Raw genomic sequence first — 12932 nt, forward strand, 5'->3', positions numbered from 1 at the left:
CGAGGGGGAGCCAGTCCCGGGAGACAGCGCAGGAGCGTCAGGCTGGGGCGCAGAAAAGGGGCCCCTCGACGGCTGGCGCTGGGAACAAGCCGGTTTCAAGCCCCCCCCCCCCATCTCTGCCACCTGCAGCCTCCGGGCCCAGTCCTATCCAACTTTCCAGCAGGGGTGCAGCCACAATGCAGCCCCGAGGGGGCCTCTGTGACTGCCTCCCCACCACAGGATGCAGGGCACGCCCCGTTGGCACAGTTGCACTGGCACTGGACAATTGGATAGGGCTGGGCCCTGGGAAATGGGGTTACCTTGCATGTAAATACGCAGGGATCGAAGCTCAGCTACAGGCAAGAAGAGGGCGAAATGGATAACAATACAAAATTTAAGATAACTAAAAACGTTCAGTGATATTTAAAAAAAAATAAGATTACCGTTGCAATCGGCTCCTCTGTATAAGAAACATTAAAAATTCAACATAAACAATTTTTGTGTTACACAATGTTACATGCTTTTTTTCCTGTTTTTCCTTTTGCATTTTCCCCTCTTCTTTCTTTGCCTTTATAGTTTTTGGTTTACACTTAATATTATGTTTAATGATTTTATGATTACATTCTGTTATTCATTAATGAAGGAAATTTTTAAAAATCATCCCGAAAGTTCTGAGAGACAATATAAAAGCACTGAACCCCTCCCTTTCGAGGAAGCTGTTGCCGCATGAGAGGGCCTTTTGCCAATGCAAACTCACATCCATGGAAGAATAATAATAAAGTGTTCTTAATCTTTCCAGTCTTGTTGTGGTTAGTGCATCTCTCACTCTAACCATGCACTAGGCATAGCTTTGATTGTCTGGGCAACATTTTGAAAGGTTTTTAAAGTTAATTTTAAGGCAGGGTTGAAAGCTGCAAATCCAATTAGAAATTAAAATCCAATTAGAAAATTCTTCAGAAATCTGCTACTCCTTCCTTTTGGTTGCTTCCCAACTGAGGGAAGCTCAGTGATAATAAATTATTCAAGGAGAAGTGGAATCAAAGTGTGGCCCTGGAGAATCGAATAGATTGGTTCTGCTCCACCCAAATGCTGGCATGGATTCTCCAATCCAGAATGTATTCTACAAGGTGACAGAGAAAGGCGTAATGTGTCCAGGTCTCTCTACCCATGGTCCAAAGCTTCCAGTGCACTGAGGAGGTGAAAAGCTTGCATAATGTGCAGGAGACCTCATAGCAAACAGGACAAGCCATCACACAATACTTCAGACCATTCTTAGCCCCTCCTCATCAGCCTCAAGGCCAGCATGACTCACACTTAGATGCCTTGGAATAGACAAGTGCACTACAGTGACCCGTGCAGGGTAGACACTAGTTCATTGTATGCTGTAGTACCACCTCTGACCCCAAGAAGTTGCTCCTGTAGGTCTGCCTGCATCTGCTTGATGTCCTCCAGGATAGACAACAATTTGGCTTCCTCCTTGACATACCAGGGGCATCCAGAAATGGAATGTGGATGACACACAGACCAGGAACATCCCAGGTTGCACTCTACCCAACTTCCTTGCATTTCTGGGATGGGCCTGAAACCTACCAGAAAGGAGCACGTTCTCAGCTTGCTCCAAAAATACTTGCACCCCACATGAAACCATGGCTCCCGCCTGGGTGGGGCAGAAGCTCACTCCATCCCTATTATTTGTAATGCTCTTTCAAAGATAACTGAAAGAGGTGAGTTGGTGTCTTTGTTAGAGGTTATGAGAGACAACCTCCAGGCAAATTAGTTTAGAATATAAAGGAAAAGCAAGCAATCAATTTTAAAAGTTATTTTTCTTGCATTCTTTAACCACCTGCTGGAGTGGACAAACTAAATGATTTTTAGTTTCCAGCTCAAGCTTTGGTGGGTGGTCTGGTGTTCCTACTGCTGGCCAAATCATGCCAATTCTCCTTGTACAAAGGAGCACAGAGATCAGTGCCACTCCCTTGTGGATACCTGGCACACTGCTTCAAGATGCTGGTCAATCAACAGAGCAGAGCAGTGCTGAGTCAGACTCCCCCTCCCAGTTATTACCATCTTTCCTGGAGGATGGAGAGAGAGAAAGGATAGCAGCAACAATCAATAATAGCAGCAGGCTTATGAGAAAGCCCCACCCCTTCCTTCTTGACATCTTCCAGGGTGAGGAGTATTTCCCCAGGCTGACCCATGGTTACCTCCAAAGGGGGCAGAGTCACCCCTTTGAGTCATCCCTTCAGGGAGCACCAAGGGTGAAGACCCTTCTCATTGTTTTTCTGGTCCCAAAAGCCTGTGAGAGGGATGGTGATGGGTGGGAATCCATTGGCGTAAGGCCCAGGGAAGAGAGGCGTCATTCTGGTAGAATGTTGTAGCCATTCATCCCCCCCTTTTTCCCCCTTCGAGGTGACTAGTGAGTGAGGTGACTATGGGGAGAGTGCAGCCCTCTGCTGTCACAGCAGCCCACCTTTACTGAGGATGCTCAGTCACCACTCAGCTCCAGTCAGGGTAACTTGGTGATGTCATTGCTGAGCATGAACATCTGGGCGCTGCAGCAGATGGGTCAAACTAGCCACTGTAGCAAGAGGGGGGTGGAGCGAGGCAAGAGGAGGGGGTATAAGGGTGAGCAGGGAAAGAGACAGCAGGAGGGAGAGAAGGAAGGAAGGAAAAGACAGGGAGGGAGAGAACGGAATGAAGAAAGAGATGAGGACAGATGAGGTAGTAAGGGGGGGATGGAGAGGAAAGTGATAGGAAGATGAGCAGCAGCAAGAGAGAGTGAGCTGGAGGAAAAAGAGACAAGGAAGGGAGAGACAGCTGGAGAGGGAGAAATGAAGAGGAGAAGAGTAAGGAGGCAGCGGGAAGGGAAAAGACAAGAAAGGAAGGGACCAAGGAGGCACAAAACAGTGAGAGCAACAGAACCAGAGAGGAAGCACTCAGGGAGATAGGAGACGGAGAGAACAGGCACGAGGTAGTGAGAGGTGGAGGACAAGTGGACCAGAAAGAGGGGTGGAGTAAGAAAGGACCTCTGGCGGTGAGGCAAATGGAATGGGGGGGGCTGGAGACCCCAACAGCAGAGAAGAGTGAGGGGTGAGCAGAGGCAGGACCAGGAAAATATTCCTATTGCAATAGAAAATGGCCGTTCAGAGATAAATAGTAAAATATATCTGCATAGAAGATAATCTTATATTCATTAACAACCCAATCAAACACTGGCAGCCACACACTGCCCTGGCAACTGCTGTTGCAAAAGTGCTGTAAGGCACTTTGCCACTGGCAGGCAATGAGCAGTGCTAGCGGCCAGCACCATTTGGTGCCTGGCCTCTGTGTTGATGGGATGCCTCAGACGAGTGCATGGTGGTGAGGTTCCCCAACAGGAGTAGTTTCGGGCTGGGGTGGGCAGGGGGGAAGTGGGGAATGAGCAAGATGGTACAGGCCTTAGAGGTGGGGTGGTGGTGGTGGCAGAGGCTGCCACTGCATCTTATCCCCCCTTCCAAGCCAAAGAGCCCAAAACGACTTTCCTCAGTTTTGTGCCGGCTCCAAGTAGACTTATTGGAGCTGCTGGAGTTCTACCAAGGGCAAGGGAACATCAGTTGTTTTACCACAAGGAGACCTCAGCTGCTTTTCAGACACAGCAGGATATGGCAATGACCATTTTGGCACTGTTGTACTGTGCAGTGCCTGATGAGCATAGGCTTGGGCCCTTAAATTATATATAAATCCATAGATATTACTATTTTGTCTGATAGCACAGGCCAATTATTCCAAACACAAAGAATCAAGCAGTGCCGGACCTGGCACTAGGCAAATGGGGCAAATGCCCCCAGCACACAGCCCATGTGCCTTTAGGACTGTGCAGGAAGCCTTACTAAGGCTCCCAATGCAATCGGAAACTGTACTTCTGGTTTTCCGGAAGTACAGTTTAAGACTATGGGGAAGCCTCAGAACACTTCCCCAGTTGGTAATAGAGCTGCGTGATGCTCCATTTTGCTGGTAAGTATGGGGGTGATGTGGTGCGGCGGGCAGCCTCATGGATCTTTACGCCAGGGCGCCTCGAGGGCAGATCTGTTACTGCACAAAAGAGGACATAATTGCCAATTCCTCTTTTGAGAGGAAAGGCAGGAGAAAGATGACCAGTGGCCACTATCAGAAGCAGCTGCCATCTTTGCTCTCATCTCAGAGGAACATGGATGGCTAGAAAAAGACAGTCCAGCTGGCCCTTGATGTGGTCCAGGGTAATTCTTGCATAGAGTACTTGGAAGGCTAACCTGAGGTTTGTGGAGTATAGGTCTGGAGTACAGCTTTGTGGAGTGATGTTGGCATCCTTCAGTCTCGGAAGACTATGGTGTCACACTCTGAATGGTGGTTCTGGAACAGAGTGTCCTCTCCAGTGCGCAAAGCCTGGGTAAAGTAGGTATGGAGGATAGGCTGTTACCCATGCAGCAAATCTCCCTTCTCCACGTCGCTGAAATGGTCCAATGGAAAGGCAGAGGCCAATACGGTTGGTTCCAGCGGCGTCGCAGGAGTTGCCAGAACGTGACTGTGTTCAGCCATGAACTGATGAACTGCCTCAGGGACTCCAGCTCCGGATTTTGCCTCGAGGTTGACTCCTGAAGCCTTTTCCATAACTGGATGTAGCCACAAGGCAGTGGAGGTTTGGGATGAGAGTTTTCCTTCTCTCAGATGAGCTGCCTTCCCAGGCTAATGAGTCCCATCTACCCGGTGGCTGTTTAGTCACCTCTTATGACAAGTACAGCCAAACTGAGGGCCTATTCTTATCCCCAACCCCCAGGGGATAGCTTTGTGGAGTACAGGGACTACAACTGCCTAATAGTTTTTATTTTCTTGGACTCCAATGTCTTTGAAGATGGCTGTACTTTTTCTTCCCTAATACTATTGGGGAGAGGCCTCTTTGGAGTGAAAAACAGCCTAAAGAGGCGAGATTAACAACCCTCTCCCAAACCATGCATCTGCTCCCAGTCCCAGCCACCTGAGGGCACTTTTCATGAAGCAAAACACATTACAGTTACACAGCTGCATACAGTATCGGATCTTGCCCTATGAAACAAGCACTACAAAAACATTAAGATGAAGAAGCTGCTGCAACAGCAAGACAGGTTTCCATTGTGTAACTCATTTTATCAACAAGAAAACCATTTACACAAAATCAGTGGTTATATTTTTATTTCCTCAGAATTCACCCCAGATTTTACACACTGCAGTATAAAAAAATCTCTAATACATCAAGAGAAGAATTCATGAAAATAAGACCAGAAATGTTCTCCATCAGCAACAGAGGCTGGGAAAGTTCCAATGGCAGACACTGGGAGGGATGACATCTGTTATATAACAACCCGGGTTGAACTGCAAGATGATCAGCCCAAACATTTTTCAGTCTTGGCAGGAAAGCTGTGGCTATTGAGTTCCAGCAGAAGGCATCAACATCTGCATCTTTGGGAGAGCATGTGGCATTCGCCCATTGTGGAATGCCTCATTCCTTATCAAGAGAAAACAGATCAGATACAATAAGAGCAGAAGAAAGACCGTGAGCAGTACCTAGGATATAATACTGAAGGAACCATTTAGTTGCTAAGGAATCCCTTCAAACCCATTCTCTTTGACATGTCAGACAAAGCCATTACTCCAGTGGCAATCAGGGCAATGAAGATTGCAATGAACAAGAGGATCAGTATCATTGCAGTGATATTCAGGCCCAGAGCGGTCTTGCCATAGCTGTTAGCACCTTCAACATCTCCGGCAACTTTACGATCCCGTGACTGAAGGAAAGGGGAGAGGAAGAGAGACAGAACACACATATATATTAGTCTGATAATTAGCAGGAAAACATTTTACATAATGCCTCACATGAACTTTTCATGACTGCTACATAACTAGGTACAGGTCCAGCCTATTTATACATGGATTTTTTATACATGGATTTGACTCAACACGAATGGCCCCTGCAAATGAGAAGGAATGGGCTGATCCCTGGAGAAGGGGAAAATGCATCCCTTTAAAATCAGTTTAAAAAACTGAACAGTCCTTTAACAATAGCCTCCTTAATGAGAGGGGGGGGCAGCTGGCTGACAATCCATCAATCCTTCTCTCTCCAGCGGACCCCTCCCTTCCCCTTGAGTACTTGAAAGAAAGATACTTTGCATTGGTGAAGGGAGGGGTCGGAGTGAAGCCTTTCTAAGCACTTTGAGAGAGACTGTTGGATTGTCGTCTTAATGACTCTATCTTAACATCACAAAGGTCAGCAAGGCTGTTTTTAAATCACAGGAGCAAAGAAACTTTGTTTTTTAAATTGATTTGCTATAGTTCGTTTTTTTTTTTTTTGCCATCCAAAAAACCAAAAAAACTGAGTGCTTGGAACAGAACCCACTCAAATAATTAGTCTCAACCTGTATATCACAAACCTGGAAGTTTTAAGCACCAAAGGACTGGGAGGAACAAGAAGCTCCAACTTCCTAAACTGTCATGTCATGTCCACAGCTTCACCCTTCCCCATCCATAATCTTTAGATACTGACCACCACGCTCTTTCGTTCACAGTTATGCCACCAATACCAATACTATTACCAATACTTTTCTAGTTTCAGCAGTCATGGGCCAATGGTGGGAAGGGGAAGAAGGACCAGTTTCTTCTCAAGTGCTCCAAAAGCACCACCCTTCGCTTTATATCATCCAAAGAGAAAGTTAGCATTCATATTCAGATACACCAGCTCTCAGGTGATTAGCTTTTGCAAAACACAAAGACAGATTTCACTGATCACCCAGCAGTTCCTACCCTTGAGTCTAACTCCTTTCAGAACTGGATATGTTGTTGTCCTTCCCATTCTTGGCAGCCTCTGTATGTTAATGAACATAATGGTACCAGAACTATATCCCATTTCCCTTTTGGCTAACACTGTTAGCTCCGAAAATAAATATATCCTCCTGCATGATCCCGCACATGTGCTTATCACCTACTCTTACAGGACATCTCCAACACCCATTCTTTATCTAAGGATTTATTTGCTAAGGGGTTAGTTGCTGTTTAGTACATGGCCAAAGAAAGTAAAATTCTGCTTTAGGGTCCTCTGGAAATTACAGAGTCAGAGATGCTAACAAAGCAGGATTCCTCCTTTGGAAATGCCTCTCTAACACAGCAATTTCCAACCGATGTGCCACAAATGGTCTGCAAGTGTGCCATGGGAGTTTGGGGGAGGGTCATTTATTAGTAGGGCCTTTGGGGAATGTGAGTTCCCCACCGGCTGTGTGGTGTGCCTTGTCAATTGTAAAAAAACCTGAGGATGTGTCTTGATAATTTTAGCATCTTGTCAGTGTGCTGAGAGATGAAAAAGGTTGAAAACTGCTGCTCTAACACATGACCCACAACATCCATGCTACAGGGAGACAGAGGGCCCAATCCTATCCAACTTTCCAGTGCTAGTGCAGCCACAATGCAGCCCTGAAGAAAGGGAACAAATGTTCCCTTTCCTGGAGGAGGCCTCTGTGACTGCTCCCCTACTGCAGGATGCAGCACATGCAGTGGCGTAGCTAATGATCTTGTAGCCAGGTGCCAAGCTCAAAATGTTGCACCAGAAGTGATGTGACAACCGGAAGTGACATCACACCCAGGCTTTCTAAGAAGTGAAAATTGGGAGGAACCCACTTCCTCACCACCCACTTGCAGCTCACCACCAACTTGCTCTGCTGCCTCCCCCCAGTCAGTGGCATTGCTAAGGCATCTATCTGCAACCTGGGGTCAAATAAAATTGTGTAACTCCCCCTCCATGACAAAATAAAATTTAATTAATTAATTAAATAAAAAGTTATTGGTTCCATGCTGTATCATAATAACATCTCATTTGCACTCAGAACAGCAGTCTCATGTCAGTTTTGAGTTAAGCAAATCCACTTTTTGTTCCATAAAGGTAGCTGTGTTTTCATTTTCTAGTTAATTGGCCATAACTTTTGATAGAATACAAATATTCCAATGCAGTTTGTTTCACTGCATTCTGCATTAAATTACCTTTCCAATGATATAGAACATGATGGTATTATTCATGTATACCAAGATTTTCACAATTTTGGTCACTAGTGTCAAGTTCAGCCTGTTGCCCCCCTGAAGCTTGATGCCCAGTGCAACTGCTACCCCCCTAGCTACGCCACTGAGCACATGCCTCATTGGCATGGCTGCACCAGCGCTGGAAAATTGGATAGGGTTTGCTCCTAAGCAGACGGAGGGAAGTAAAAGGCATGATGGCAATGATAAGATATGGTTAACATCCCCTACACACACACAGAGAGAGAGAGAGAGAGAGAGAGAGAGAGAGAGAGAGAGAGAGAGAGAGAGAGAGAGATTTAGCAAATAAGGGAAGCAGGAGAAGGCAGAAACTGAACAAAAGGGATCAAGCTCTCCGGGCAATTCAACCTCAGGGGGTGACTGGGAGACTCTAACCAAATTCTAAGACAGTAGCACAATATAGGCAGAGCATGAAAAAAATGCAGAAGGGAAGATGAAGCCTCTGTCTTCCTCTGTAGCACCTGGCTTTGCAAGTTCTTCCAAAAGCCTCCCCCCCTTTTGCTGAGTGCCTGCTCTTTGCTGGTGGCACCCAGTGGTTGGAATTGTATCTTTTGATCTACCTGTACAGAATGGAGAGAGACTTGTTTCCAGCACAGGGGCCGGGGCTAGTTTTCATTCTGAGTTGGGCTCTCTTTCTTCAGGACCCGATCTTATTCAACTTTCCAGCTTCAATGCAGCCATGCTAATGGACTGTGCACTGTATCTTGCAGTGGAGGGGTAGTCTCAAGGTGGCCTCCTCAAGGTGACATTTGTCCCCTTATCTCGAGGCTGCACTGTGGCTGCATCAGGGCTGAAAGTCGGATAGGACTGGGACCTCAGTCTCCTGCCCCAACTGCTGAAGGACCAAAAATCAGGGCACCTGCTTCTCCAGCAACAGTTCAGGTACCTCCCCTCTCCTAGTGCCTCTCTCTGATGCATCTCTCTGTCGGAAACGAAATGGGGCCATCTTTCAGTTTGAGGCTGCGCTGAAGAAGCCAAAGACTGATGTGCACAAGAAGCTGAGATCCCAGTCTTAGGCATGCCTACTCATGACCCATTGTCATGAGAAGACCCATTGTAGCTAATGAGGCTTACTCCCAGAAAAGTGTGGACAGGATTGCAGCCTGCCAGACCCAGAGGAAGTGAGAAGCTCCCACTGGACATCTGAACCCGAAGATCTCCTCAATACCAGAAGCAGCCGCAGGGCTTGTCGCGTCCCAGTCCTCGCTTCGAATCCCACCTCGCTTCGGGCAGGGGTGCGCAGGACTACTGAGCGTCCCGACAGCAGCAGCTCGTCCTCCAGCCAGCCAGCCAGACCGGCTGCCGCCATCCACGGTCATTCATCTCCTCCTGAATCTGCAGGTGGGAGGACCGGGGCTGAGCGATGATCCTGGACTGCCCTGGAGCATGTTCAGTGACGCTGAGCACCCCGCAGAGGGAGAGACCCGTTCCAGGGGATGCCGCTCCTCCAGCTTCCCATTAGAAACGCCCCAAGTCACAGACGGCAACGCACGTGTACCAAAGCAGGGGCACGATGACCGCAGGAGTAGATGCGGGGCCCCGACAGTGACAGAGAAAACTCCACCTGTGGAATTTCTGCCTGGGCAGCAGCTGTTAGAAGCGCAAAACCCGCTAGAAAAGAGGCAACAGCAAGGACTTGGGGGGGGCCACAGGGAGGAGACGCTCAGTGGCGTAGCTAGTGGGGGTGCAAAGCACTAAGGCTACAATCCTAGCCACACTTTCCTGGGAGTAAGCCCCATTGAGTATGATGGGACTTACTTCTGAGTAGACACACAGGATTGAGCTCTGAGTTTTGCAGGGAGCCTCACGGCAGCGTGCAAGCAGCCCCTCGCCTCCTACCTTTCGCCCCCGTTTTGTTCCCCCCGCCTGGAATGGCTCCGAGAGGGAGGAGCCGCTTGGACGCTGCCGTGAGGCTCCCTGCAAAACTTAGTGCTTTGCACCCCCTCTAGCTACGCCACCGGAGGCGCGTTCAGACGGGCAGCCCGCGGAGTCTGCAAGCAAGAGAGCCCGCGGAGGCGCAGAAGAAGCGCACGGGGCTCCGAGGAGCGGCTCCTCTCCTCCACCTCCCCGACGGCCGCGCTCACCTTGATGGAGAAGGCGAGGGCGGCGAAGCCAAGGCAGCAGCAGTTGGCGAAGGCGAAGTTGAAGAGCGACCAGAGCACGTAGTCCTTGACCTGCTGGAGCTGGAGCTGGAGGGCGCCCCGCAGCCTGGAGCCCCCCGCCTCCTCCTTGCCCTCGGGGTAGGACTGCAGGTTGAGGCAGACGGCTTGCGAGGAGGACTGCATCGCCGCTGCTGCCGGGGACGGGGGAGGCCGGGCTCTGGCGGACGGGCCGGGGCCACCCCAGAAGAAGGCACCAGGTGGGAAAGCGAAACTCGACGGGGAGGAGGGGGCTGCAAGAGGTGGGCCACCTGCACCGCCTCGGAGGTTTCCGAGCAGGAGACGGCAGGCGAGGAAACGAAAGTTAGAGGGGGCACCAGGCGAAGGGGTGGGACGGCGCAGGAGCGTCGGGCTGGGCGCAGGCGAGGCCCCCTCGACGGCTGCGCTGGGGAGGAAGCCGCGGAGCGGGCATTCCACTCTGCCTCCTGCAGCCCTGCTTGCCCTCTAGGCCCTTCCACTCCGCGGGTTTCCTTTCCTTCCAGGGAAACGTGCGCGGAGCGCGGCCTTTGCAACGGGCTTAGGGCCCAACCCTATCCAATGTTCTAGTGCCAGTGCAGCTGTGCCAGTGGGGCATGCACTGCATCTTGGGGTGGGGCAGCAGTCACAGAGGCCTCTTTGAGACGTGGAAACATTTGTCCCTTACCTAGTGGCTGCATTGCGGCTGGAAAATTGGATAGGATTGGGCCCTTAACCAGGTGTGCACTTGGGTCCTGAGGCTGCGACGGGAGCAGTGCCCTCCCCCACCCCACGGAAGGTCAGACTTCCGAGGAGACCCAGAGGGGGCTGTGCTGCAGGACACGTGACACACCCTGCGACCCACACAAGGAGCAGCTCTGAACCGATCCGGTGAACAGAGGCAGAGCCTGCCGGAGCTACCGGGCCCTGGAGGACGTGGGCCAAGTGCCACCTGCCCCTGGTGGCATCTGCTCCTCTCGCCCTCTGGACTGGAGGAAGAGGAGGGAGTGGGAGACCAAGGAAACATGGAGAAGAGTGTGGAGGTTGACACACCACTCTCCTCCATGCTTCCCCTTCAGTTTCCAGTCCAGGCAGTAGTGGAAGGAGGTGGGCCCAAGCTGCCCCTCCCTGTGTCAGCTGCAGTGTCCCAACAAATCAGTCGCAAAGGGTAGGTTCCTGCTCTCAGAGGGGGTGGTGGTGCACTTCCACATGCTTCCTCCCATCTGGACTGAGTCTCATTACCAGGATTTCTTGAGCACAGAAGTTGGTTCCTGAAGAACCAGAAGAACGTAAGAAGAGCATAACAAGATCGAGGCCAAAGGCCCATCTAGTCTAGCTTCCTGAATATCACAATGGCCCACAGGGGGGCATGTCACAGATACCTCAGAGTGCATAGAAGACATGTGTATCTTCACACAACACATAATTGATCTGTGGAATTATTTGCTGTAGCTCTAATAATCTGTGGAATTATTTGCTGTGGAATTGATCTGTGGAATTATTATTGTGATAGCTGCTAGCTTGGATGACTTGAAAAGGGAATTGGACCAGCACATGAAAGACAGTCTAGCCGTAGCTACTAGCCAGAATAGCTATACACTCATCCTGGGTTTAGTGGTTGTGTGTTTCTGAATACTGGCTGTAGGAGAGCAGTGGTGGGAGAGAAATATGACTCTGTCTTCTACTTGTGGGCTTCCCTGAGACAGGTGGATGACCACTGTGAGAACCAGAGTACTGGATTATATGGGTTTTTGACATGCATCCAGGGCTTTTCTTATGCTCTTAAGGCTACAATCCTATTGCTCCTACAGTCTGGGAGCAAATATCATTAAGCTCAATGGAATTTACCGAAGACTAACCATGGGTAGGATTGTGCTGCAAATGTGTGTAGGACTTCAGCCTAAAATGATCAAGGGCTTGGTGCACCTTATTGTGTATTAAGACTGAACAGCACAGCACAAGGTTTTTCAGTTTGGCAAGGAACAGGAGAGGTGTTGTGGAAGAGGACATATGCGGCTGCATAGGAGGACAAAACGTGTGCATCACCGGCTAAGGGTGGACACCTCTGTTGTTTTGCGATCTGCCAAGGTGGCAGTGACAAAGTCTTGCATTCTATTCAAGACTTTGGTCTCCAGAACAAGCCAGCTCTTGGTTGGATTTGGCCATAATGAGAGAAGCTAGGATAGAGGACCCTCCTTTTGTGTTGCTGCATCAGGAAGCTCCCAGGTTGTGGCTTTTGCTTACCAGTTCAGATTAGCAATGCAAGCAAGCTGCAGCATTTCCAAAAGTGAAATGAAATGAAACGAAAGCCAGATTTCTCTTAAGCCAGCCAGCTGGACTGTGTGTCTGTGTGTGGGAGGGAATGATTGCTCTGAAGAACCAATGGTTTGGCGTTCCTCAAGCATTATGGGATCTTGAGGGCTCATGCCATGTTCAGGTGCCACTGGACAGGGTTATTTTTGCATTGACATTCACCATGCTGTTCCCTAGTATCCCTAGTGGCAAATTCCCTAGTGGCAAATTCTCCACAAGGTTGAAGGTCCTCTGTTCAAGTCATCTGGACCCTCATTTGAACCAATGCTAGAATTTTAGAGTTTACTTAAGAGATGACATTCCTCTTATTTACTTACTTTTAAAATGGTTTTTGCCCCTCCTCTCCAGAACCAGCTCAAGGTAGCTAACTAATTTGAATAAATAAATAACTACGACAACTGCATCAATAAACATTAAATATTAATACAATAATAAGAAATAAGTAGAATGCAGAGG

At 49.2% G+C, this 12932-nt stretch overlaps 1 protein-coding gene across 1 annotated transcript; it reads right to left on the reverse strand.

The window, feature by feature from the left end:
• Positions 1 to 5156: 5156 nt before the first annotated feature.
• Positions 5157 to 10387, reverse strand: LOC136636222 (dispanin subfamily A member 2b-like). Its single transcript, XM_066611176.1, has 2 exons — positions 10134 to 10387; positions 5157 to 5756 (listed from the first exon to the last, which is right to left on the reverse strand). The coding sequence occupies exons 1-2, from the start codon at positions 10332 to 10334 to the stop codon at positions 5562 to 5564; spliced, it is 396 nt and encodes a 131-aa protein (XP_066467273.1). The 5' UTR covers positions 10335 to 10387; the 3' UTR covers positions 5157 to 5561.
• Positions 10388 to 12932: the final 2545 nt, after the last annotated feature.

The sequence above is a fragment of the Tiliqua scincoides genome, chromosome 1 (genome assembly GCF_035046505.1).
Source record: "Tiliqua scincoides isolate rTilSci1 chromosome 1, rTilSci1.hap2, whole genome shotgun sequence".
Lineage (NCBI taxonomy): Eukaryota > Metazoa > Chordata > Lepidosauria > Squamata > Scincidae > Tiliqua > Tiliqua scincoides.